The sequence below is a fragment of the Platalea leucorodia genome (assembly GCF_965183815.1).
Source record: "Platalea leucorodia genome assembly, chromosome: 3".
NCBI lineage: Eukaryota > Metazoa > Chordata > Aves > Pelecaniformes > Threskiornithidae > Platalea > Platalea leucorodia.
Window position 1 is genome coordinate 1,500,842 of NC_138825.1, and position 25,512 is coordinate 1,526,353.

The 25,512-nt window shown below is 45.5% G+C and overlaps 4 protein-coding genes across 17 annotated transcripts in view; 2 read left to right on the forward strand and 2 right to left on the reverse strand.

Moving 5' to 3' along the window:
• BUB1 (BUB1 mitotic checkpoint serine/threonine kinase) overlaps positions 1–17,313 on the reverse strand; it is a gene marked incomplete at its 3' end in the record, with an annotated part of 49,854 nt that extends 32,541 nt beyond the window's left edge. The window contains exons 1-6 of one of the 7 annotated variants that reach the window (XM_082307360.1): positions 15,789–17,313; positions 14,571–14,782; positions 14,189–14,275; positions 13,509–13,663; positions 11,360–11,416; positions 9,267–9,654 (exon numbers count right to left, since the gene is read on the reverse strand). Of the gene's footprint in view, positions 1–9,266; positions 9,655–11,359; positions 11,417–13,508; positions 14,783–15,788 lie in introns of all 7 variants that reach the window. The other 6 variants (XM_082307350.1, XM_082307362.1, XM_082307361.1 and 3 more) reach the window with 6 other exon arrangements.
• On the forward strand, positions 21–19,107 carry NPHP1 (nephrocystin 1; the record flags this gene model as incomplete). Of its 3 annotated transcripts, none has more annotated exons than XM_082307364.1 (20): positions 21–89; positions 167–231; positions 672–732; positions 1,156–1,292; positions 1,739–1,943; positions 2,280–2,381; positions 3,259–3,350; positions 3,805–3,847; positions 4,374–4,458; positions 5,111–5,205; positions 5,864–5,992; positions 7,169–7,243; positions 7,971–8,081; positions 9,798–9,880; positions 10,809–10,885; positions 11,618–11,717; positions 12,131–12,243; positions 14,627–14,700; positions 15,489–15,533; positions 17,305–19,107. In XM_082307364.1, the coding sequence occupies 20 exons, from the start codon at positions 21–23 to the stop codon at positions 17,581–17,583; spliced, it is 2,040 nt and encodes a 679-aa protein (XP_082163490.1). In that variant the 3' UTR covers positions 17,584–19,107. The 3 variants fall into 3 exon arrangements, with proteins under 3 accessions (XP_082163490.1, XP_082163491.1, XP_082163492.1); XM_082307365.1 differs by having other exon boundaries at positions 11,621–11,717; XM_082307366.1 differs by lacking the exon at positions 15,489–15,533.
• Positions 19,108–19,213: 106 nt separating this feature from the next.
• On the forward strand, positions 19,214–21,877 carry MALL (mal, T cell differentiation protein like). Of its 2 annotated transcripts, XM_082307373.1 has the most exons (4): positions 19,214–19,672; positions 20,786–20,953; positions 21,308–21,436; positions 21,777–21,877. In XM_082307373.1, the coding sequence occupies exons 1-4, from the start codon at positions 19,571–19,573 to the stop codon at positions 21,837–21,839; spliced, it is 462 nt and encodes a 153-aa protein (XP_082163499.1). In that variant the 5' UTR covers positions 19,214–19,570; the 3' UTR covers positions 21,840–21,877. The 2 variants fall into 2 exon arrangements, with proteins under 2 accessions (XP_082163499.1, XP_082163498.1); XM_082307372.1 differs by having other exon boundaries at positions 19,214–20,953.
• Positions 21,878–21,928: 51 nt separating this feature from the next.
• Positions 21,929–25,512, reverse strand: part of ASB3 (ankyrin repeat and SOCS box containing 3) — a gene marked incomplete at its 3' end in the record, with an annotated part of 31,351 nt that continues 27,767 nt past the window's right edge. For 3 of the 5 annotated variants that reach the window (XM_082307368.1, XM_082307367.1, XM_082307369.1), the window contains exons 9-11: positions 24,815–24,948; positions 22,636–22,891; positions 21,929–22,097 (exon numbers count right to left, since the gene is read on the reverse strand). In XM_082307368.1, coding sequence (XP_082163494.1) covers positions 21,929–22,097; positions 22,636–22,891; positions 24,815–24,948 — 559 coding nt within the window. Of the gene's footprint in view, positions 22,098–22,556; positions 22,892–24,814; positions 24,949–25,512 lie in introns of all 5 variants that reach the window. The other 2 variants (XR_014227722.1, XM_082307370.1) reach the window with 2 other exon arrangements.

The following is a 25,512-nucleotide window of genomic DNA, read 5'->3' on the forward strand; positions in this document are numbered from 1 at the left end:
GCGCCCGTTGCCTAGCGACCATGTCGGGGCGGCGGGAGCGGGGCCCGCTGCAGCGGGCGCAGCGGCGGAGGCGGGAGCTGCAGGCCCAGGTAGCGGGGCGGGCGGCGCGGCCGGGCCCAGGCCGCGGGCCGGCGGGGCTCTGACGGCGCCCGTCCTTCTCTTGCAGGTGGAGGCGCTGCGGGCGGAGAGCGCGGCCCCGGCCCCCGGGCAGCGGAAGGCCCTGTCGCAGAGGTGAGGCCCCTGCCTTCGGGGTCCCCGGCCCCTGCCCTCGGCCTTCCCCCCCTTCCCTTCGGTACCGCTCCGCGGCCAGGAGCTGCATGGCTTAACAGGTTCGCTCCGTCCCCCTCACCCCTGCATCCGAAGGAGCGGGCGCTTCCCTGCGCGCCTTCCCGTTTCCCCCGAGCTGTACAGACCTCTTCCCCGCCCCTCTCGCTCATCTCTGTGCCAGTCCTCAAGGGCTGAGGTGGTTTGAAGTGGGAACGTGCACATCACCGGTAATAACCAGCTAAGCTGCTGTTCGGGCTTGTATTGCTGTTTGTCTGGGTGTACGCACACAGAGCTGGGCAAAGTTCTGGGTTTTTTCCATGTTTTAGCAAGCATGCACGATTTCGGTCATCCATCTATCAGAATTTTAAGAAAATGCTATCTGTCTGGTTTTGTTTTCATTGCAGATGTATGCAGCTGAAGAAATTGGTGGATGAGAATACAAACGCTCTTCGTAATTTGAAAAAAGTAAGTGCGGAGACAAATTTGGTAATGGTTTTCTCCAAAATGCATCACGGAGAGCGTTTGGAGAACGCCGGCCTCCTTCGGCTTTAGATGCCTCAGGGCAAGAGCAATGCCTAGCGCTGCACAGCCCCGCACTGGCAGCTCTGAGATCCATTTACATTATTTAAAAGTACATTTTTAATACCTTATTGTGTACAAGTTTTACGCTTCAAATCTTTATCAATCAACCCAGTGCATTACATTGCAAGTGGAGAATGCAGGCTTCAACATGAAATTTCATCCTGGCAGAGTAAAAGGGCAAGAAAGATGTCGCTAAACAGGGAGCGACAGCAGCCCGGGAAGGTGAAAGCTTGTAAGACGTGTCTGGAAAACAAACTTTATAGGGGAACTTTGATTCTTTGAGCAATTTGCTCTGTTCTTTCTCAGGCTGATGAGCCTGCGCCTGTGGGGAATTATAACCAGAGGAAAGAAGAAGAAGAAAAGCTCTTGCTAAAACTCTCTCAGCAGCTGCAGAAACTTGTTCTTGTCTTGGATCAGGATAACGTGACTACAAATTACGCAGCGTAAGTAGCTTAAATAAATACAATCTGCACTTTAATAGAATTGCACATGTGCAGTTGGAAAGGACCCTGAAAAATGGTTAGCTCAGCCCCTTCGTTATCTTAACATACAGTCAAAAAAGAAGTAGGGAAGGGCCAGCTCCTATGGGGCTTGTCTTCTTGATGCAGTCAAGAACGACTCGCTGGAATTTTCTGAGGGTGTTGGTTAACGGCTGCCATAGAATGTGGCTGTTGAGAGGAGAAGATGCAATGGGGTCTATACGCTCAGGGAGGAAACGCCATTAGGATTTTGGAGTTTTTTCAGATCAGGACAGGGAGTAAAACACAGGAATGAAAATTCTGTGTCTGGATAACGTCCTGGCAGAGAAGCCCGTATTGCAAGGCTTTACAGCAATTTCAAGAAGTTTTGTTAAAATAATAATAAAAAAAGTTTGATTTATTTTGGGTAGGGATGAGGAACATCAGAAAGATCCTCAAACAGAAGATGAAAATGGAGAAGAGGATGAGAGTGAAGATGAAGAAAGTAGTGAGGAGGAAGACAGTGAAGAAACAGATGATGAAGATGAGGATAAATTGTTGGATGATCCAAATGTTAAAGAATGCGTTGCAGTTGGAAACTTTGACGCGCAGCAGGAAGGGGATCTCACATTTACGGTAAGTATGTCTCTGTAAAAGCTTTTTGACATGTCAGTACTGCGGATCATTCTGTATGAAGCAATAACCGTAATTAAATCCTGTGCCTCTGGGATTCAGCCAGTTCCTTGCGGGATTCGGGGAGAAATGGCTTTTCCCGGTGTACGTTTGGCTTGGTGGAGTCCGGTGGAGTGCGGTGCCCTTTTGCCACCTTTTGTAGCGGCCGGGTCTGTCGCGGTAGTCTGGGATCTCTGTTGTGGGAAAAATTAAGTTTTTGTGGGTTCTTTTAATTGTGCCTGGAGCTGTTTTGAAATATTTGGTTGTCTCTTGTCTCTGTCTCTCCTTCCAATGGCAAAGAAAGGTGAGGTCCTGCTTATACACGACAAGAAGGCGGATGGCTGGTGGGTAGCCGAAAACTCGAAAGGGGAGAGAGGCCTCGTTCCTAGAACCTATCTTGCGGTTAGTGTGCTGCCACCTTCTTCTGTTCTAGTCTCACCTCTGTCGGTTTATATAAATCCATGATAATATAGCTGCGTAAAACTGATCATAATGCTTAGATGGGGACACAGAGCAGTGTTTTGCCAGTTATTTGGAAATAGCACCGTGTCTGTATACATGTGTGCGGAGACAGCGAGCAGAAGCGGTGGTTTCGTGCCTTGTGAAGATGTGACACGTAAGTGCAGAGAAGTTTCTTGAACATGAAAGCCATAACCTTCGTCACTAAAGATCAACTCTCAAGACTCCAAGCTGCTATGGACTAATTTGGGCTTTTCATAATTTATATGAAATGTGAGTCCATGTAAATGTTGGAGTATTTTGTAATTTGACACAGAAGAACCTTTCCAAAAATAGCTTTTAAAGTTTTGTAACTTTTGAAGTTTCATTTTGAGAGTGGCTTACACACGTTAGTTTATGTACTTATGCACGTATATCCAGCGTACAATTGTGGTGAACGTTTAAACGTGGGTACAGTTGGGATGGAGTGAGTCCTGTTAGTCCGACCTTTACCCTGTGGAACAGAGCTTTTCACAGCGTAACTAAAGAGCACGTTGAGTAGCTAACGTTTTACTTCATGATGCTGATGTATTGCTCTTTTTAAAGAATCCGCTTTGCAAACGCATTCTCGTGCTTACTTGTAGGAATACTCCAATCCCTTGCCGTAACTCTAGAACTAAGGGCAGTGTTCTGCAGTTACAGAGCTATGGAGTGATAGGTCACTGCAGACAGAAAATCTCCTCTTCTAAACTGTTAACATGTGCTATGGTTGGAGAAAGCATTTTTAAGAGCAGAACCGTGAAGAAATCATGCGCTTTCCCTTGCCGAATCTGCACTACAGGTCCATCGCGAAGACGTCGACAGCCAAGAGCAAAGTGAAGAACACATAGAAGTGGTGGATGAAACAGCAGATGGAACTGCAATTAAAAAAAGGTAAATGGATGATGTGAAAGCAAACACGTATAAAATTATTCTTCCTCCTCCTTAAATCTGGCAGTACGTTTCTTACAGCGAGAACACCTCACAAGGGTATCTGGTTCTTTGTGACTGCGGGTTTCTTTTCAGTACCGCAGACGCTTGCTTTTCTTTGAGCTTGCAGACACACGTTTACTTCAGTGGGTTTGTTTGGGAGTTTTCCTTTGGTTTGCCTTTTTTTCCCCCCTCGCAAAATCAAAGAATGACTGGGTCATCTATCGAATTACGTTCCAGCTCATGAGATAGATAGTCTAGCGATTAGTCTTAGTAGCTGGAAATATATCATTATTCGTACCTCAGATAGATATGGTTATTAAGCTGCTGGTATTTGAAGTCAAACGTGTATTTAGCGTTTAAATTTTTGTCCACGTGAGGATGACAGATTATAAAAAATGCATTATTTTTCTTCCAGAACAGATTCTCACTGGAGTGCTGTAAGACAAGCTATCACAGAGGTAGGTGTAGCTCTTACATAGCAACTTCATCTACCATAATGTTAATTATTTGGCAGAAGAGGTTTGCCTTTTACCAAACGCTGTTTCTCACAGTACAGGCCAATGTTTTTAATGAACCTCTCTGTCTTGGTTTTTGTAGCAAGAAATTCTAAGGTTCTCTAGTGCTTTAGAAATAGGCTGCGGCCCAGTCCGTGTGTCTGAATGAAGACGCAAACGAGATGTCGGTTCTGGTTTTGCCACAGTAGCGCTACACCGTGTCTTTCAAGGGTGTGATTTTGTTCTGTAACCAGCTGCTCTGCTGCTGCTTTGAAATGGAAGGGGGATTTAGCAAAATGGGAGCCTGGCTGGGTTGATACGTGAAACAGAGTAAAAGTAGTTCCCGGAGATGGGCCAGACTAGCTTCAGATGGGGAGAGGTGACTGATGCCCCAGGTCTCTGGTATCGGTTGCGTGAGAGTTCTAAATTAGGATAGAATTAGACGTTAAATAGCAGGAATACTAGTATCTGTCTGTCTGGTTTTTAATAGAATGACACAGTAGAGGTATTGGCAACCATAGGAGCAGTTCCTGCCGGGTTCCGCCTGTCCACGCTTTTCCAGCTCTTAGAAGAAGGTAAGGTTTTCTCATAATAACTGTGGTGCAAGATTCTCCAGTGTCTGTGGTGGGTTTCTTATCCTGGTTACTAGCCTGTTGGACTAAAATCAGTATTGCTTAATTATAATTGGTAATCTGTACAGGCTATATTTGACCCATCAAATAATGTATAAAGGCTTTTTTTTCTTCTTCTTCAATTAAGTTTTAGTTTATCTGTGTGAAATCCTGGCCACAAGGAGGCAATGACAAATTTCCTCATGATTTCAAAGATTTTCCTCTTTGGAAGATAATTCCTGTTGATGTTGCAGAAAATGATGATTTTTTTTTTTTTAATCTTGCCTTTTTCTTGGAGACCTTTTGGAGTCTCTTCACCGAGTATATTACACATCTCATATTTTCTTTGTCTTTTTGTTTGAAACTGTTTCAAGTCAATAGCTCTTTTTGTTGATCAAATTACTGTGCTTCTGGAACGAAATACTGCAGAACACTTGCAAATAGTAAAAGTACCCTTCTTAAAGGGTGCTTGTAGACGATACCTCCATAGTTTCGTTTGGACCAGTCAAATATTCAAATGGACTTCAGCCACATCTGAATTTTGGGTGTTGTTCACTTTGTGGCAATAAAGATCATAAAAAAATTTTAAGAATTTTAAGAATTACTCTTGTTGTAGGCGATCAGTTTCGAGGAAGTTACTTTTTGCAGCCTGAACTTACTCCATCACAGTTGGCTTTCAAGGACTTGGTGTGGAACTCTGAAAAAAATACTGTGAGTATGACTGGCAAGAAAGCTATGATGCTTTTGGTTTAAGAGAAATGGCAGGATCTGTAGATGTGAATCGCTAGCAATATCTCATATTGGTGGGTAAATATTGCTGTGAAACAGATGATGGATTTCGATGTCGATCCAGCCTCCTTTGGCAGTAGATGTTATCACTCCTACGCTCTAACAGGCAAAAAATCAGTATAAATTGTCAAGTTGGGTATCTTTTAAGAGTCGTGTTTCATCTTAAGTTTGTGGGTTCCTTCCCTGTCTGGGGTGAAGCAGATCTGCATGGGTGACGAGCCTGAAATTTTAAACCATGAACTTCTGCTAGGCACTGTGAAATCACCCATTTCATTTGTTGTCTTTCATTTTGGCTAAGGATGAGGTCTTGATTTGCTCCATTTTTAGAATATTTCTTTCTTCTCAAACTTTGACAGGACCTTCTGTCTGTCACACTGAAATATTTGTAGCAATCTCCTTAGAAGAGAGCTAAAGGCTTATGAAGAAATTTGGTTGCTGTTGCTAATACTACACGAGCTCTGTGGTTAGAAGAATGCAGTCTAGTGAACGCTACAGTCTGTCACCTCAGTAAATAAAACCAAACTGATACCACATTCAGGAGGAGCCTGTAGATTTAACCCTTCTGTTGTCTGTATTTCAGATCTATCCTAGACCAACTCGAGTATCGCTGATTGTAACGTTATCTAGCTGTAAAATGATTCCTCTCCCAGGAGTCAGTATACAGGTTCTCAGTAGACATGTTCGACTCTGTCTGTTCGACGGCAATCGGGTAAGTTGTTTGGCTATCAAAACCAGTCTTGAGGTCTGGATCTTTTAGGATCTTTCTTTCACACTCTGGTCCCTCCGACAGCCAGCTCCTCCAGCTGTCTCACTCAAAGAGAGAGAGAGAGACGCCCCCACACAATCTGCCTCCCAAGCCGCTTAAGTTGCTCTCCGATTTCTCTGGCTTGATCCTCGCCTGCGTTCACACGCAGACGTACGCACCCTCGCTCCCCCAGCTGCAGTCACCACAGACGTGTGGGCCGCCAGTGACCTGTGGCCTGGCTAGCACCTAGGTGTCCACACACAGGTGCATTCAGAACAGAGCCCATTCACCCAGAAAAATAGTTACAAGCAGAGTTTAATGAAAAAACAGGACAGACTGCACTGATCAGGCGCCGGGCGTGGCCAGAAACGCATACTTACCCCTCTATTTTCCCACCCTTGTTATTCCACAAAGCACCTTGATCCCTCCCTTTTTCTGCCTTTGGTTCCTCCCCTGAGCATCCCACAGTAAGTCATGTGCAGTCCCAAAATGCTCTTTCCTGGCATGCCACCGTGTCTCCTATCCCCTTTCAGTCTGTAAGGCGATCCAGAGAGCCGCTCCTTTTGACTCATGACAACGATGGGCGTCCCACCTGGCCCCTGGGCCGCCCTGGGAGGGGCTGGGTGAGAGCGCCGTTCCTCCCCGTCTGTAATTTCGGTTCCCCCACCTGCCATTGTGCCTCTCTCCTCCTCTGGCTGTGGAGATGAGCCTTTCCTGGGCTGATCTCCCTCCGGTGACCGGCCTGGGAGTCGCTGGGTCAGGGTCGTATTCAGATTTCCCCACCCGCAGTTGTTCCTCTGCGCTCCTTTGTGCCCATGTGTAGAGCAGCTTTTTGTAACAGCATCCAACGCTGACAATCCGGCGGTTTTCTTCCTGCTGCACTGAACGCTCTTGGGGGCAAAGGGGCTATTACTGGTGTATACAGAGCAAGGATGGTTGGAAAGTGCTCTGTGGCTTCAGAGAAAACTTCCCCTGTAGTCCTTTAAACTGAAACCATCTGATAAAGTTGAGGAGAAAGCGTAATTTTGTCTTTGTTGTGTGCAGTGTTGGATTAATCTGGGATAATACTGCATTTTCGTAAAGCTGGGTAGCTTTCCAGAAAAAATTGTCTTGGCTTTTTTCACCACTGTCACGCTTTAGGTGCTGAGTAACATTCACACGGTGAGAGCTACGTGGCAACCTAAAAATCCTCAGACGTGGACCTTTTCTCCAAGGGTAGGTATCTCCCTCAGGGAGCGACATAGCCACTACCTATTTACAGCTTCTTATTTAGCGACACCTGTTACTTCTGGTATTCGTGTTGAAATAAAACATACTGCAGCCACAATTAACATGCAGAAAAGGTGAGACTGGCTGAAGCGCATGAATTCAAACCGAACTGTTTCAGCAAAAACACTTTGGAGAAAAGAGTTGGGAGGAAGGAAAAGTAGCGGGAGGGACTGGTGATCGAGCCAGTGGCACTGGTTTGAACTGCTCTCGGGCGCACACTACGTGGTGTCCAGGGAGAAGGGACGGCACTAGCCCCTCTGCATGTGTTTTTTTGATTTGATTTCATTAAAAAAAGAGCACATGCTTTGTCCCGTGTTTCAGGTGCCGTGCAGGGCCAGCCTCGCAACAGGAGTGTTGTTGTGTTTTACCACAGTTGGTGCTGTGTTCTTGGAGGGAATTAAGTGCTTTTTTGACATCCAAAGTTCTTTAATAGCTTGTCATCACACACAAAAAAGCACCTCGGTAGCAGAGCTGTGTTTCATGGCAAGATAAAGAATAAGAGGAGCAAGGTTTCACCTGAAATCGGTTCTCTACTCATCACTTGCTTTTATATGCAATGGGATTGGGTCTGATCTTACATGAGTGAGTGATGTGTTTGACGGCCTTTAAAAATCAGAGGTTTTTTTAATAGGTACATTCACTTTTTTTTTTCTTTTCCCCCTCTCTGTATTAGGTAACGGGCATTTTACCCAGCTTGCTGGATGGTGACTGTTTTGTCAGGTCCAACTCTCTGTCTGCAGACATCGGTATATTATTTGAACTTGGCATCACTTATATTCGCAATGTAAGTGTGTAAAGTTGCAGTATAAATCATTCCAAGCACGTGCTTATAAAGTGAACCAGCTGCCCCATATTCGATGCTAAGCTGCAGTATCCCAGCAGCGAACTGTGAGATCCAAGTGGAAATTTAGCTGAACTTTTCCTAGCTTACTGCAAGATTGTCTTCCTTTTGGCTTCTGGGAGGGAGGAGAGAGATGTTGGGTTTTGGAACTTTTCGTTCTAGTCAATAAAAGGCTTTCTGACTAGTGGAGATGAACGTACCTTTACTTGCACTGAAGTAATTCCTGTTAGTCTGCCAAAGATCTCGTGTAATGTGATTGCAAAGGACCAATTCTCTCTTCATTCCTGCATTGTTTTGCTATCTTTGTGATTTGTTTCAGACTACCGTGCTATATAGTTTGGAAACTAAAATTTTAACTGTTTAAATGGGATGGACACTGGTTTCTAGCTGCGATTGATACAGACGTATCCTATCCCTCTAGGATATGCTTCTGAAAAGTACAACGGGTAGTGTAACGCAAGATGGTAAAGCCCACAAGGACTACTGTAATAGAAGGTGGATGCACGCAGGGGCACAAGAAACACTAATGTTTGGGGGATACAGTGGCTTTTCGGAACAGATCCCTGTTCTGAAAGATCTCAGCCACTTTGTCTACAGGACTGACTCGAGTCTTGCTGCCTCTTTCTGAACACTGACATTTTCGTTATGGTTGCAGTCTTCCTCGGGTGAATCTTGGCAATCGAGTAAATCAGGGGTGAAGGATGAAAAGTGGGGTAACCGCAACGGTTAGCAAGCAGGGTATTAAATGGTGGGCAACAGAATTCTGAAAAGATGGATAAAGAAGTCGCAAAGGGGAGTGTTGCTGTATTTTCCCTTTCGCTAACACCTGTATGAGCTTAGGGTGCAAGAGCGCAGCGGCTGTGGAGGTGCGGAGGAGAGACGTGCGGGTAGCGTGGTGGGGATGCAGAGGGGTTGTGCCAGGAGATAAGTAGAGCGTACGCCTGTAGGGAACTGGACTGTGTAAGTCCTGGTGACGAACAGCGTGTTGGTAAGCAACGGTTCACAGAGACCTAACGGAGCATAATGGCCCTCCTCACGCTAACGGGAGCCGTCACCGTTACGCAAAGCTGTCTGCTTCTGTTTACAGAGTAAGTTGAAACGAAGGCTGAAGTGTTTACAGGTTCCTACCTGTTATTAGTGCTCTTGGGGTCTGGAAACGGATGGGCTGGCGCACAGGATCAGCTCCCTGTCCCAGGCGCTGTCTCTGGCACTGTGAATAAGGCCGCCTGATGCACGGGGTCACTGGCTTGGAAACTGTTGGCTCTGGAATCAGATGGGTAAATCCTCTGGGTATATTTTTTTCCCTCCTGCATTCTTCAGAGTATCAGTGCAGGTTTAGGGGCTTTTACCTTTGTATCTGTGCATTTCTTCTTTTTCAGGAGCTTGATATACTTAGGTTTCCCTTCAATATGTATTTCTCGGCTTTATAAATCCTCGTCTCCTACATACGTTCATGGATGATCAGCTGAAGTTCAGCACAACTGTGTGTGCTGTTTGGTAAAACATCTTCAAGCACCTGTGAATGTGACATAGTCAATGTTTACCATAAATCTGGGGCTTTTACTATTTTAATGGGATTGTTCTAAAGAATTGTTTGTGGTTCAGTTACACATTCTGGTTTAGCTGCTCAAGTTATTTATGTTTCTTCTTTTTTTCTAGTCAACAGGTGAAAGAGGAGAGCTAAGCTGTGGCTGGGCCTTTCTGAAGCTTTTTACTTCTAATGGAATGCCTGTTCCTTCCAAGTAAGTTTATTATGTTTTCCTTCTCTCTGTCTTTCTCTCTCTGTATTTACATGTGTATGTATATAGATATATTTTAGGCTAGGAGTTTCTAAGACTTGGAAGCAGGTAAGAGTTGTTGTGAGTGAATCTCTTGCCATTCCCTTGGAGAGTATGAACAACCTTATATTTTGCAGCTGATTTATGATTAGTTGATGGGTCCAGCCATCTTAAAGAATAATAAAATGTACATATTTCTATTTTATTAAATGTAGGGAAGCTTTCTGTTAATTTACAGAAATGGTTCGTTGCAGATCGCACTTGCAATGCTTGTTTTTTACCAAATACGTATATAGATATAGATACACAGATATATACGTGTATTCTGAATATATTTGGATAACAGGGCACCAAAAAAACCCCACGGGAGACATCTACTGTTCTATAAGTCTCTAAATCTTTTTAAATCTGCTCTCTAACATTGTTTTTCTATTCCATTAAGTTAAAGATGTTATTTAGAGAGCGAAATTGCATGATTGCTTCAACAGTGACTTACTCTTGACAGAACTAGGATTACATTATTCAACATTTTGAATCTTCCGTATCTAAAACTGGATACTTAAGCAATGACTCCTCAAAAACATTTTAGTGCAACAATTGCTAAATTTCACATAAGAGAAATACTGGAGTCACATGGAAGAGAATCAGTGTTGCTAATTCCTTTTGAAATAATTAACTAGTTTCCCAATATAATACAAGTTTCAAATTTATCATTTGAGGTTTGGTTACTTAGTAATTATGTCTAGCCATTTCATATAAAATACTAGTCCTAACTGCAAGCACCGTGTCAATTTTTGTTTGAGATACCGGATTTCTTTCTTTCTCAGAGAGCGATTGTGAGAACACGTATCCTTACATCTTTTTATTTTGACTGTGCTGCTCTTGTTCACAGAATGTATGAGCTGCTATTAAATGGCGGCACTCCCTACGAGAGAGGCGTTGAGGTTGACCCATCAATATCGAGAAGAGGTGCGATTTCTCCTAAACATTGTATAAATGAAATGATACAAAAAATGCTATCCCGATTTTACAACGTGCAGTGCTCAGCCGGGGCTCTCATTAGCACGCAGTCACCACAGCCTGGTTTTCTTTTGTGTGTTCTCATTTTGCGCAAGAGAGAGTTGATTGTTAGGGCTGGCGGGAATCAGAACTATCTGCCAGTGCTAATGTTTCTGTCACTTCCCGTGTCTGCAGGTTGAGGGTTATTTGTGATAAATACATTCAGTTATTTCTTTAATGGCATTTAACACTTCCTGGCTATGGGGCGATGGCACAAGGCTCAGCAGTGACACTGGTCTGGAGAGTTCCCAAGCCAGGCTGTTCGAGTCACGTATCATCAGTCCCATATCACTTGTGCACAAGTTCCACTTGGGCTTTCCTCTGGAAGCTGTCATAACACCCATGTGCCAGTGACGCGCGCTGCAAGCTATAGAAGGCCTTTACCTTTTGGGTTTGGACACCTCCTCCGTGTTACTCTGCGCATGTTATGAATCCACTGTCCTAGAGAGAAGCAATAGCATACGTTAGACCAAACGTTGATATATTTTTCAGAGTCAGTTCCTCCTGGATTTTAGCCTATCCTTAAACCATTACAGTTTTAGCAAAACATCTCTTGCCAAATTTAAATGTCCATTCTTGTAATATAGTTCTCAATGTTCTTTCAAAATGACCGATTATTGTATCAGGTATTCCTTTCTTTAGCAGGCAGTGGTGTTTTTCATCAGTTTATAACACTCAAGAAACAGCCTGTGCTTATAGTGAAACTGCGGTCATTAAGTGCGCAATCAAAAGACATCCTGAAGTAAGTATTTGTGTCTGCTGCCATAAAATGAACAAATATTTCAGATTGCCTAGAATGGTTGCAGAGATCTAAAGCGTCCCCCTTCCCTGGAACACTGGCTGTGGAAAAATCCGAGGGTCGCGTCACCTGCATATTGCACTCAATCTCTCTTTGACACTTAGAGCTATTTTGTTGAAAACAAACAAAAAGTCTTTAAGTTTAGATAAGATTGAAAACTGCAACAGCAAGAGTCTGGCTGTTACGGCTGTCTCAATGTGCACCTTCAAAAGTTGTGGCAGAGTCAGGGAGATGCCAGTATCAGCTAATAATAATCTCCGTGAAACTGTGATTGCTCTCAAGTTTTGGTGAACAATGCTTCGTAGGAGCAGTTCTGAATAAAAATCTCAACTGCACGTTCTTTATTTTCCCAATAGTTTGCTACCAGAAACGTTAATTGGCAGTATGTGCTACATCCATCTCTTGATATTTTATCGACAAATACTTGGTGATGCACTCCTGAGAGACAGAATAAGCATGCAAAGCACAGGTAAGAATTGGTCAGTAATGGCAAACGTGTTGGAGAAAGATCGGGTTCCTAAAGAGAATGACTCTCTCCAGAGCCTCCGTTTTGAAAGATAAAGCAGGGCTCTGCAGGAGCAGCTCTCGCTGATAGAGGCTGCTTGGGGAGTTTTGTTCCCTGGCATCGACCATCTCACCGGGTGAGGAAGTCATGCTCCCTGCGTAGAGATTTCAGTGCTTTCACTTCCAGTCTGCAGGTGTTGTGTGGACAAACAGAAAGCTGTTGTCCCCGTGGATAAAAGAGAACAGCCTCTCGCTGCGAATACCACCGCTCGGTGTGTTTGTATTTCAAACGAGTAATATTTCAGCTAATGCGTTGCCCTGTTTGACATCAGTTCAGACTCCACAAGAACAGTTTTGTTTTCTGAGAAGTATGAATGAAGTGCTTTCAGTGAAATTCTCATTTAAAAAAAAAAAATAAAGCCTGCACGGGATAGGTAAAGGGTTATTTCTAAAAAAATAATTAAAGGTATTTGTAAGAGAAAGGTTTCCTTTTCACCACCCATGCAACAAGAGATTGCACACAGGTTTACTCATTCATTTCTAGTGTATGTGTGTTCACGTGAGCTTATGGAAGAGATTAGGCAGATGTTTTTGTCATTGAGGCTAAGTCACCCTCTTTTTTTTTCCCCCCCAATTATTATTTACTTATTGGCTAATGCAGCAGGGAGAGACAGCAGTGGAAAAGTTCTGGTTTTAGAACTCAGCGTCTTGCTCTGATTGTGCAGTTCTCTCTCTTACTCCTTCCACATCTTTCCTTCGACAGAACTGTAATAGTTTATAGTCTTCTCCATTTTAAAATCAATTTGAAATATGGAAAAATTACATTTCTTAACTGTACTACAGGTGAATTTATATTGGTACTACAAAGTGCTTTTCTTGTGTTTTCTCCTGTCTCTTCTCCAGCCTGAATTATGTATCATCTGCTCCTACGGCAAATAAATCTGCTTGTGCACTTACTAACATGTTTAACTTACAATCTTTAGCCATGCTTAGGCATCTGAATTACAGGTTCATCTTTGAAAGGTGCTCAGAACTTAACTCCCTTCCTGATTTTCTTTATATTTTAATATACTTCAATATTTTTATACTTTAATATACATTCTGAGTATACTGATTTCAGTATCTGAAAGTCAGACCATTTAATAAATTAATGCTTTATTAAATAAACTTATCCTAGAGAAACTGAAAATGCTTGGTTTTTAAAGGCCAGTTGAGAACTGCCATACTTACTTGATTTGATCTTTATAATGTAGGACAATAGATCAGGCCGATGACCTCTCCTGGAGTTAAATTGTGTCCATTGGGATTCAGACTTCAGTTGAAATGGTTTAAAGGCTTCGCCCCAGCATTTCAGAAGTTGTTCTGGTAGCATTTTCTACTTTTTTCTGGTATAACAAAAGAGGGTTTCTCTTATTTCAAAATCAACTATCACTTTAGAAATAGGCAACTTAAAGCGTCTGTTTTATTTCACAAAAGCAATTAGTTTGGGTTGCTTCGGTGAAATGTTTTGTTATTAGGAAGTGGTTAATGTTTACTAAACTTTCCATCAACTTCAACATGAAGAAACAAATGTACATTAAATATTTAAAACCACAAGAGAAAGAAAACACTTCAACCAAAATTCCTCTGCATGTCACTTGCAGCACTCTTGGAATCTTATCCACAAACCCATTAACTAAAACAATGACAGGACCCCTGCACCACCGGGGTTCAAGATTTGCTGTGCTTTGTTCGAGAGCTTTGATTCCGGCACGGGGAGGCCGCTCTGCTCTGCCCTGCCTGCCTGCGGCGCAGCCGGCCTGCTCGGCTCCAACAGGAGACCCAGCTATTGCCGGCAGCTAACCTGAAAGGCACGCAGCAGCCCTAGGCCCCCTTTGGTACACTGGCTATGCCACTTGTTACCCGCTTACCTTAAAATCGCACACACCACCAGCCAGGTTAAGGTAGAACGAAGGTGTGTTTATTCATAACATCCAAATTGAGCAGCACAATTTCAGCTGTTTATCAAAAAGACAGGTGCAGAAATGAGGAAGAACACCTCAATCTACCCCTAGGTTAAATCAGTAACGTCTCCTGCTTGCTGGCTTCTCCTAAGGAACCAGCAATCATGTTTTGTGGTCTCTCCTCTCGCAGGTTAACTGTCTGTCAGCCACTGAGAGTTTGCGACAGTCACAGAATGCGGTTGTTAGCTTTTCTACTTTCCCTGCTGCTCTGCAGCACTATTACAGCTAATTTCCCCTTTGAAATATTCTGAGGGGAGGGGATATGTTGAATACCTTGATGTGCTGATACCTTGAAAACCATCCCGTTTCTTCCATAGCCTTGCACGTGTTTCTTTTCTGTTTCAGAATTAATCTGTAATCCTATTTTAGCAACTTTCCCTCAACTCATGGATCAGCCAGACCTGATGGATGCACTTCGGGTACGTTATCTACGTAGCATTCAATTACAGCTGATGTGTCAGGGTGTCCAGATAGTTTGCAAAATTTCAGCTTTTTTTTATCCTGTGAAAAGATAAATGGAAAAGCAAAACAGCAGAAAAGTTACAATCATTTCAAGTACATGCAGATCTCTTGTGTCTTAGTGCCTTCAAAATTGCAAGAGAACACTTGGATACGTTCAGAAGGGATGCAAAGACATAAATGGGCTAGTTTGAGCACTGCTAGCCACAGCAAGAGAGTGCTCAGGTGGATTAGCTGCCTGAATGTTTGTCTGGCTTCTAGGACAGTGCTGCTTTGTGACAGGTAGGAGCTTCTGGCTGGCAGTGACGGGAGAGGGCTCACCGCATTGACGCTGCGGTCCCTCACAGGTGTCCGAGGACCAGCCAACAGCAGCCGAGCTATTTCTGCCCGAAGGACGCCACCGTTACAAGCTGTCAGCCTCTGGGCTTAGGCTGTATTTCTGCATGTTTGTAGGGTGGAAAAAAATCAGCCTTGCTTGCGACTGATTTTTCTGAAAAGTGGATCCCCTTGATTTCATTTATATGGCTCCGAAAGTTTCAAATCTCCAAACCCTCGCATCTGTAAAATTTGGTGGAGTGGCTGTTTGCTTAAATCAACTAAACTGGCCCAAGGGAGGAATGGGGAGTGCGAGGAAAGTGGGACTGCAACAGGAGCTTAAACTACTGTGGGACTGCAGAGAGAGAGATTTTTGCAGCTAAAAATGGAATTGCTTTAGATCTCCATAGGCTGATTTTACATTTCATTTTAGAGCGCTTGGGCAGATAGAGAAAGAACGTTGAAGAGATCTGAGAAGGTAATAAATTACAGGTTTTTCTTTGACATATATTAAATCTAATTTGAACTAGAAGCTTTCTGTCAGTGTTATTGGTAGTTAACTTTTCCTCTCGCCATACATTTATTTAGAAAATGTAGATATGCTAAATGCAGCTCTTAACATTTCTTACCCATATTTATAACAGTAAACTAGGAGGAATATGGAATTAACTTGTAACTTTTTGTCTCAGTGTGTGTGTATGGTGGTTAGTGGGAAGCTATGATCGGTTCATACCCAAAGCGTGGCTCCCTTTCGTGATGTGCTTCCAATATTCGACTGGTAAAAGCTTTCCACTGGTCCAAAAGGGGCTGTGCATGTCCACAGAATAATCTTTCTTCCTCCAACCTCTGAGCTCCAGTCTTCCCACAGTCTGCCTGGAAAAAGGCCCCCAAATTCTGCAAATCTCCCTACGTCAGACAGTTGTAGTCTCCCATTCTGGCATGCAGACAGCCGGAGAAGAACTGAATTGGCCATGTCCCCAGGCTTACCCGTACCTTGTCCTACCTCCTCTGGACAGAGAGAAGCTGTAGGTAACTGAATGAGAAAGGCAGTGGCTCTTGATCCAAGACACCTCACTTGGGAGCAGCAGCAGGATATTTCATTCATCGTGCGTGCTGCTGAATAGATACGCAAGGAGATCTCCCCATTTACGCAAACAAAGCAAAATGCTCGAGTCAGAATCGCTTTTTCAAGGCCATTCATCCAAAATGAAAGCTGATCTGCTCAAAGAATTAGTAACTCCTCGGTATCCCAGAACCATCCAGTTTTACCTGATTTGTCATGTGCCACTCCCATGGTAGGATTGCTGCCTGGCGAATTCTTACTCCTTCTTGCATGGTTATATGACACTCAGCTGCTAATCGCCTGCCGAGACGTGAACTGCTCAATGCCAGTCGCAGCGCTCACGTTTCTGGAACACTTCTGGAAGAGTCTCGGTGGTCAGCGAGTTTTCCAGGAGGCAGCGCTCTCTGCGTCCTTCTTGCACGAAGCGGGTTTTCTAGTGTGCGTGTGGAAGACAAGGCACACAAATCTCATCGAGTTAAAGTGGTCGGCATCTTTTAGCGTTTGATAATCGGCCAGGCTGATTCTTCATCTCTGGGGTTTGCAAAGTGGTCTCTACAGGAGAGGGCATCATTCTCACCACACGGAGAATGTCCTGTCAAAGCGTGAAGTAGCAGTACTTACAGCGTGGCCTTGCCTCCTGCTCAGAGCCACGTGCTGCGAGGAGCGTGGGATTGTTGCAACTCTCCACCTAAAGCAGTACAGAAAGGAGTGGAGTTTGGGCTTCCAAGGCGAGGAGGATGCGGCACTTCCCCGGTGGCCACGGCAGTCCCAGTCGGTACCTGCAGAGGCTGCGGGGAACAGCTGCCACACGCGGGTGTTTGTAGGAAGAAATACAGATACCCCATGAGCAAAGGGCTCTCGGCGACCGTTGTGCAGATTGCCGTTTTGTGGTAACGCTGGCAGGGTTTGGCTGCACATGTCATCTGGAAAAGTAGGTGGTTTGGAGAGCAGGTCTGTTGATCTGTAGTTTATATAGCGTAGTTCTTGGTGGTGAGTTTGAGGCTCATCCGAGATAACTGATGTCTGTTTAGGAAGGTCAAATCTCTTCCCGTTGTTATCCTGGGAACTGGGGGTTAGTTGCATGTTTTCTTGTCTGTTTTTTTTTCTGTGCACAATACTTCTGTAGAAGCGCTCGGCAACACCATGTATTTGCACTGAAGTTATTCTCAAATATTCTTCTTTGCAGAGAGATCAAGAATTTCTGAAGTCTGTGTTTGTCCTGGTGTACCACGACTCTGTCTTCCCTCTCCTCCAGTCCACTTTCCTCCCTGACTACAAGTGGGCTGAGGAAGAGTCCGAAGCATCTCGCTGGAAGGCGATTGCTGACTTTTTGAAAAAGAGCCGAGAGAACGATGGTGCACTTCAGTATCTGCTGTCGTCAGAAAACACTCACAAACCCTTTGATATCTCAGAGCTGGCTTACGATTTCTTAGGAGAAGTGAGGAAAAACAATCTGGGAGTATGAATGGATTATAGAAGAGCAATTCAGGCTATGTAAGAATGGGGTAACGATATAAATAAATTCTTACCAAGGAGAAACTGCGTACTATCTGAATTGTAATGAATATTTTAACATGTTTTGCACTAACGTTTTGAGGGAGACTAAAATTATTTTATCAGTGTAACTAATGGAAGTTATATTTTAAATTTTTGACTTCGCAGTGTTGGACAAGGCTGTGGTTGGCTGTTGCTACATCTGCCTGTCGTAGCCATGTCGAGTGTCGCATTTTGCCTAAGCTGAGCAAATGCTGAGGCAGCGCTTTTCTCCTCTCGTGCAACTTCCAATTAATTTCCAGCTTTGTTTCAATCAGGGTGAACAAAGGACTCTTTGTCGCAGTACCCCAGCAGACTGGTAACAGGCAAGGAAAATAGCAATGATCTTCAAGAATGCTGCTGAGCAAGGTCAGGCAGGTTAGGAAAAAAAAAAAATCATCTCTTGTCCAATCAGCGGATAGCAGGTCGCTCTGCATTTAGACTGTTTTACTGTTTTTCCTTCCCACTCAGGAAAAGGTGGGTTATTCACAGAAATCTCTTTGACCCACCTAATACAAATAAAAGCTGGCGAAAACTCAGGGCACGCTGTGTTTCCCCTGCGCCCGGCCGTGCCGTACGGTGGCTCCCTCTGTGCTGACTTTCGAGGGCAGGCTAACGAGCTGCGGGTATTCCCCAGGTGGAGCAGGACCTGGAAGGCTTCTTTTCCCTGAGCGGTTTGTAACCACAGGCCGTACATGCTGCTCGCTCCCAGTGGGAAGTTATTAATCTGATTCCTCTTTTGGGCTGGCGTCTCCGGATGCTTTCTGCCTAGCGATGGGTACGTTACCACCGTGTCCGACGAGGCAGGTGGGCACCGAGTCACGTGTGGATTTAAGTCCGAGCCAGGCAGTAGTTTTGTCTGGTGTGAAACATTTTAAAGCAAGATCTTCCAAAGACCACAGCACACTGCATGGAGCCCAAAGCCAGCTCCCACCAACCGCATTTGTAAACTGGAGCCTCCAGAAATGCCACAAAGCACTTCCCCCCTGGCCTAGGAGGGGCTCGGACAATAAGAAACGTCACGGATTTCATCTTTGCTCTGTATTGCGCAAGAGTCTGGCATAGAAGCCAAATTCCTCAGGCATCACTTGGCTCTCCTAACAGAGAGATATAATATCTTACTAGGATATCCTCCTCCTCCTGCTGCAGAGTGGTGCCCGAGTTAGAGGGGACAGAATGACTTCACTAGGCCACAAGGCAGAGATGCCACCTTCAGCCTTCCATCCCACCAGTTATTGCTGAGTTATGGCGTGAGGCAGAGTTCTCCGGAAAAAAACAGCGTGTGCTTGTCAAATCCAAAGCGCATCTGCCAGGAGGTAGAAATCCAAGCTGTCCCGGGAGCTGTCCTTCAGACCTTTCTGGACACTTAGGAGCAGGCGGGCAAACCCTCCTGTCTTTTACCAGTGTGTTGAGTTGTCTGTAAAAAAAAAAAAGTTTGGCTGCCAGTTTTCAAAGGCTGGATGTGCCCGGCGGGTGTGGGCGAGTCTGATGTGACCAGGGAGCAGAAACCTGAACAGAAAGGGGAGGAGGCAACAACAGCGGAAGTGAAAATATTTCAGGCTTGAAAGTGTGCCAAGGACAAAAATCCATTGCAGGAAACGTTCCTGCCCCAGCGTGGTGTAGGATTTTTTCTTCTTTCCCCTCTCGTTCGAGACCTTGAACTGATTGTGTGGCGGGGCCGGGGTCCCGTTGCTCTCCCGTCCCAGTGTTGGCAGCGGGGCGTGTGGAGCCAGCCGCAATAACCGGAGGGCTGCTGAGGGCTCCTTCAGCTGGAGGAAGCAGCGTGGTGCCAGCCTGGGCTGGTTTCTGTGATTACGTCCCTGCGGGTGTGTCTCTTAAAACCGCGCAGGGGAGCGGTGCGGCACAGGCAAGTGTAAGCGGAGCCGAGCCCGAGCGGTGGTGGCATCAGCTGAGAGGAGATGGACTCGGCGTGTCCCCCTGGGGCCTCCACGCAGCCCACCGTGCCCTCCGGACCCGCCGTCTTCAAAACCATCCCCTACGCCTTCATCCTACCGGAGATAGTGAGTATGCCGAGCTTTGCTGCGTTACAGCACCCCATTAATCAGGGAGCAGCCCCCGAAACGATCCTGAAGACAGTGTTAGTGGGAAATAGCGTCTTTTCTTTTAGTTTATACCGAATGCACAAAGGTGGTCTTCGTGATGTGTTTTTTTTGGAACAGCTTGAGGACAAGATACGCTCCACCTCCATCCCAGAGCCTGTGCAAGGGTTGCCGGCTGCCGTGGGGCTGGGAGAGGCTGAAGAGCTGCCAGTGCCTCCGGGGCAGAAGCAGCTTTAGTTATCGCAGAGAAATTGCTTGAAAAATCAAGGGAATTTTGTTCTCTGTATTAAGTCTTTCCAAGGGCTTGAAGGCAGTTGGGTATCTTGTAACCTGTGACATTCCATGAATCTTTCGATTGCTCCTGGGTCCAGAGGGCATCCGGTGGGACTGGCCGAGATAACGGCTGCTGTACTTTGACACATGAGACAGCGCTGGCGACGCACACCACCCACGCTCCACGGGCACAATCGCTGCGGCTGGGCTTTGCCGTGAGCCGCCCGTGCCGACAGGCTCAGCTCCCCGCTGCAAATCTGGGGGAGTTTCATCCGCCGGAGCTGGAGCGGCACAGGGCAGCGTGAGCCTATCCAGCTAACCCTGCGTGCTATTTGTGCACGGTAAATATTTAGGTGGATCCGGAGCAAGCGACTCACTCTGGGCTGGTGCGTGGAGTCAGGAGGAGACTTCCTCCTGCCGTGATTTCAAGCCCAGGAGATTTAACGAGCAGGCAGGGCTGGGCCGATGTGGCCATCCGCCTTTCCCAGATAAAAGCATATTTTCTGGCTTCTCTGCCAAAGCCCTCGGGGTGGGATGTTTCCTTGTGTTCCTTGCGTCAAACACTGCAGCAAACCTTTTGTAAGAAACTTTTTGAAGTATTTCCCAAGAGCGTTCAGGGACGCTCGTGCCAGGCTGCGGTGCCGCTGTTGTGCCGGGATGCTCGTCCGCGCTGCCCGAAGATGCAGGGCTTCCCACGGCTGCTGGGGCCGGCCCGGGAGGGAGGCGAGGGGGGACTCGGGGAGGAGAAGGGGCTTTCCCCATCCCGTGCTCATTGGAGGCGCCTACGTTTGTCCCCGGCAGCTCTGCGGGACCTGGGTGTGGATCCTCGTCGCTGCTACCTCCGTCTCCTTGCCGCTGCTGCAGGGATGGGTGATGTACGTGTCCCTCAGCTCCTGGCTCATCTCCCTGCTGCTCCTCTTAAGCTACCTCTTCGGCTTTCACAAAAACAGCGAGAACTGGAGAGTGCTGGTAAGGAGGGGCTAGGGCAGCGGCAGATCTTGGCGGCAGCAGTGTGGGCGCAAGACTACCGTGGCTGACGACAGGTTAGCCAGCCAGTTGCTGGCCCTTTGGCAACCAACCAGCCCCTTTTTCCTCCTTTTGCCTTGACTGGAAATGCTGAGGGAAGCTGGGCTATGCCCTGGGTGCTGCCTGGGCACAGGGGAGGGTTCGGCACGGTACGAGGGTTTGGTCCCAGCTCCCGTCTGGCTGTGCCTGTCCTGTTCGAGCACTCACACGTGCAGAGGATGGACCTCGTCCTCAGGGCACATCAGAGAAGGACAGTCCCGGGCAGGCTTTGATCCTCGCCGCTCCCTTGTTTTGCAGGACAGTTTGTACCACGGCGCCACGGCCATTCTGTACATGAGCGCTGCTGTCTTGCAAGCCAACGCGACCATCACCTCTGAGTTTCGCCCAAGGATGCCGCTTTACTACCAGCTCAACAGCGCCGCATCGGTGAGTCAGTCCAGAAAACCCCAGGCAGGCCGGAGCACCCGCAATTCCCCTTGGGGAGATGCAAAAGCAAATATTAAAGCCACAGCACAGCCATCCCGAGCCCAGCAGTGTCACACTTGTCAGAGCTTCAGCTCCTCGTCTCTGTTGGGTCGTGCAGGCAGGGTGGGCTTCTCAGGGTCCAGCAGCTCGTGGACAGCCTGGCGTGGCTGCCTCCTGGGAAACGTGGGGGGCTCTGCCTCTTCTTCGAGGCTGGGATGTTTCCCCAGGCTGAGAGCACCGAGAAGAGATGGGGTGAAGACTCTCCCAGCTGACCCCAGCTTTTGCTCTTCTTCTCGTGCAGTTCTTCGCCTTCATCACGACCTTCCTGTACATCCTCCACGCCTTCAGCATCTACTACCGGTGAGCCCGGCAGCGCTGGCTTCGCCTCTGCAGGACGAGGGCTTTCCCAGCACGAGGGATGCAGCTGTCTTCCACCGAGGTGTCCCTGTCACGTCACCCACCCTGTGGGGACGGCGGTTGCTTTTTCACTTCATTGAAGGAGGGATTTTTGTACGGCGGTGTCGCGTCGGTGTGCTTGCGGGGACATTTCGTGCCTTGCCCATGGGCTACGCAAGGGGAGGGACTGGGTGCAGGCTCCGAGCCAGCCTCCCACTCCAACTTTCTGCCAAATGTAGATGACCAAGGAAAGGGGAAGGGAAAAAAAAAAAAAAAAAAAAAAAAAAAAAAATCACTCTTCCTTCAGCAAAAAAATTGCTTTCTTATATTATTTTCCTGTCTCTGGTTCAGCTAGATCACTCCCCAACACAAAAATTCATCACAATAATAGAATATTGTGTTCCTTGACTTTCGGATAATTTCATTTGGTATACGCAGTACTTAGAATAAAGTGTCTGTTAACAACGTCCGACCAAATAGATTTCGACCACTATGTAAGCTATGTTCATTGAACAAGGTAATTTTACTCTGTAAGAGTTAAAAATTTCCTTTCAAAAACCAGAAAATGTTCACAGACTTAGAAAGCTACAACAGACTTTTTAAACAAGTGAATCACAGAACTAACAAACTTCTAGATATAGTATAAAACTACAGCATGGAAAGACTTATTACTACAGTTATTTACAGTAGTTCTTCTCCAGTGTCTGCTAATTGCCATTACAAAATCTGCAGCCGCAGAGTTCAGTCACTGGCAGCGCCGTCACCTAACACAGGCGTCCCTCCTCTCTGCATCTTCAGCGCTGGAGCGACTGGTAGAGGGAGCTCCCTCCTCTCTCTGCCCCAGGTAATCCTCCGCTTCTGGGATAGCGTTGACTCGCAGTACATCCAAGTAGAGAAGGTAGTCCTGGAGACAAGCTGGCAATGGCAATTCCCGGATAAACCGGTCTGATCGTAGGCGTTCACTCGTTAAAATGGACCGGATCTCAAGACGACAAAGATGAGACAGGGAAGGAATGAAGGCTGAAAAATTAAAACCCAAGTCAAACACCCAACAGGACACCACGGCATTACATCGCCTGCCTACAGTTACCTGGTTTAGCTGGATCCCATCGGAACACCCCAGTCTCTGGCAGATAACGAGGCAGAGTTCTCGGTAGTGAAGGGCTGTTGCCTGCTAGAATCAGCATTTTCGGAATTTCCCTACAGGAGCTAGAAAAGTTACCTTAAACTTCTCGAAACAATGTGTCAAAGAATCATTTTATCCTTAATCAGAAAGTTTCATCTACCCAGCCTAGAACAGCTACCTGCCTGGGGAGAGAGACACTCATGCCACCTTACAAGAAATGAAAAATTAAGTCTAGAAGTAAACCCAGCAACAAAATAACACAAGGGAAAACACTTTTAGGATGAGTATTAAATGATAGCATGACTCAGTTGGCATATGATGCCAAATGTTCTAACGGGTTGCTAAATAACTTGACTTAGGACAACCACCGTGCCAAAAGAGACGCAAACGGTGCTGTAAATGTGCATTCGCTCAAACACAAACTTTCACATTATAGATCAACTTATCCTGATACAGAACTCTAGTGCCTCCAGACTCTCCTGGAGTGGCTTCTCCATTTATTTTATTCACAAGGAATCTGTAATATTGACTGCAATCTTTTCTGTATTTCAGTATTGAAGGGTAAGTAGAGCAGGCGTGTAACTCCACGGGACCGTACATTTTGCAAGCCTCCAGCGGGAGGTGTGAACAGCAGTTCTTGAACTTTTCCGCACAAACCCTTCATTTTTAGTTTCCTCTGCTCACGCACGTGACCAGCTTATCTCGGTTCAAGTGCTTGGTATTTCTCAGGCGGGGAAGCCTGCCCCTCAGCACAGCAGCTGGCCTGCTTGCCCTGCCTGCTCTTGGCTGGAAGAATGAAAAAGCGAAAGCTTTCAAACTTTCTCCCCTGCTTTTTCCCCTCTGCTTTCTCTCTTTGGCTTTAGTTACTGGATGCTATTACAACACAAATACATTTACTAATAGCAAAGGAAACAAAGAAATAACTTCATCTGAATTTCCCCAAATAAAACCTTTTTTTTAACTCCAAAAAGATATCCTAATTAGCTCAAAATATTCCAAAGGAAGTATTATTTAATAACATTATCACTTAGACATTTTTAAAATTATTACAGACTCTTCCAAAGAAGAATTTGCTTTGAAATGAGTCACTAACAAAAGACATCTGAGCACAATTTTTCAGTCACGTAATGCATAGGTCACAGTGCATGACCTGTATGTTAAAGCTGCTTTTCTGACGGGTGAATGCAGTGAGCACCGGAGTGTTTTCCTGGACAATCGATTACTGAATCTTTTTGCCTGACACATTTTGATTACAGGAGTGACAATGAACAGCTAGATTTGTAGGTATTTAGCATGATGATTTATATGGTTCCTATTTTAATCACTGTCAAATGCTTACAGAACAGGATAGACACTTCATTGGAAATACAAATTGAATTAAAAAACCATAAAAGCAGTGGGATATTGTCTAGAAAACATAACCAAGTAATGTTGAGCATCTTCCCTTAACTCTTCCAAGAGGCTGAACAAATCATTTCAGAATGGTGCCATACTAATTTACAGTCACTACCCATATTTTATAGCACACGCACTAATTTGAAGTGGACAAGATCGCCTAGACTGAGAACACCTGCTTGAAACGTGCTAACGACGAATTGAACAACGTAATGAGTAAAATTCATTCAAATACGTTTTGCTTGTTTGTTTGTTTAGGGTAACTGCTATTTCTGCTCCCCAGTTTCTGGACAAGCAACGCCTATCGAGTATTGAACCTTCTTTGCCATCGTGCGTTAGCACACGGAGCTGCTTCCCACTTACAGCCTGGAAGCTGGCTTAGACAGAGACTTTTTTATTTTTTTCCTAACTGTATCGCTTACCGAAATGGCTCTTGGGAGTCCAGGTGAACTTCTCTTTGTAGTCTGAAAGGTCTTGCTCTACGGCTGGAGGAAGTCTCTTCCAGTTCGTGAACTCCAGGATGAAATTAAGGGCATTCTCGCTCACAGAGAAAATCCTGCATAACAAAGACTCCCATAAAATATCATTTTACACAATCGCATAAATATAATACTGGAAACAACGCATAGAAAGCTTTACTGTTTTCTAACAAATCCTTAGCACCCTACATCCTAAGCCCAGAAACAGAAAACCATTAGAGAGAAATCCAAAGTAATTTTGACAGCAGAAGCCTTTACTAATGTAATTTTACCTTCCTCCATTTCTTTTCAAAAGGAAGTTGGACTGTAAGAGAAAAATATCTGCTCTGAAATTTAAATGCCTCAGTAATAGGCCGCATTCTCCTCTGCGCTAATTTCTTATTCCATTTCCACCTCAATTTTAATAAGGGGTCAAGACACCAGAGCATTATAAGCATTACCATCGCTTTTTGGGGAAAAATGCGCATATACTTAGCTACTTATTTATTAAAACAAAACAAAAAACCCTCAAAATTTGCAGGTGTTTCAAACTCTCCTTCTACCAGAGATTGCAGTTGCATGTATTCAGAAATGAGTATGATTTACATTTCAAATCTTCAGCAGGTGTGAAGTACTCTTAACAATAGCTTAACTGAACAAAG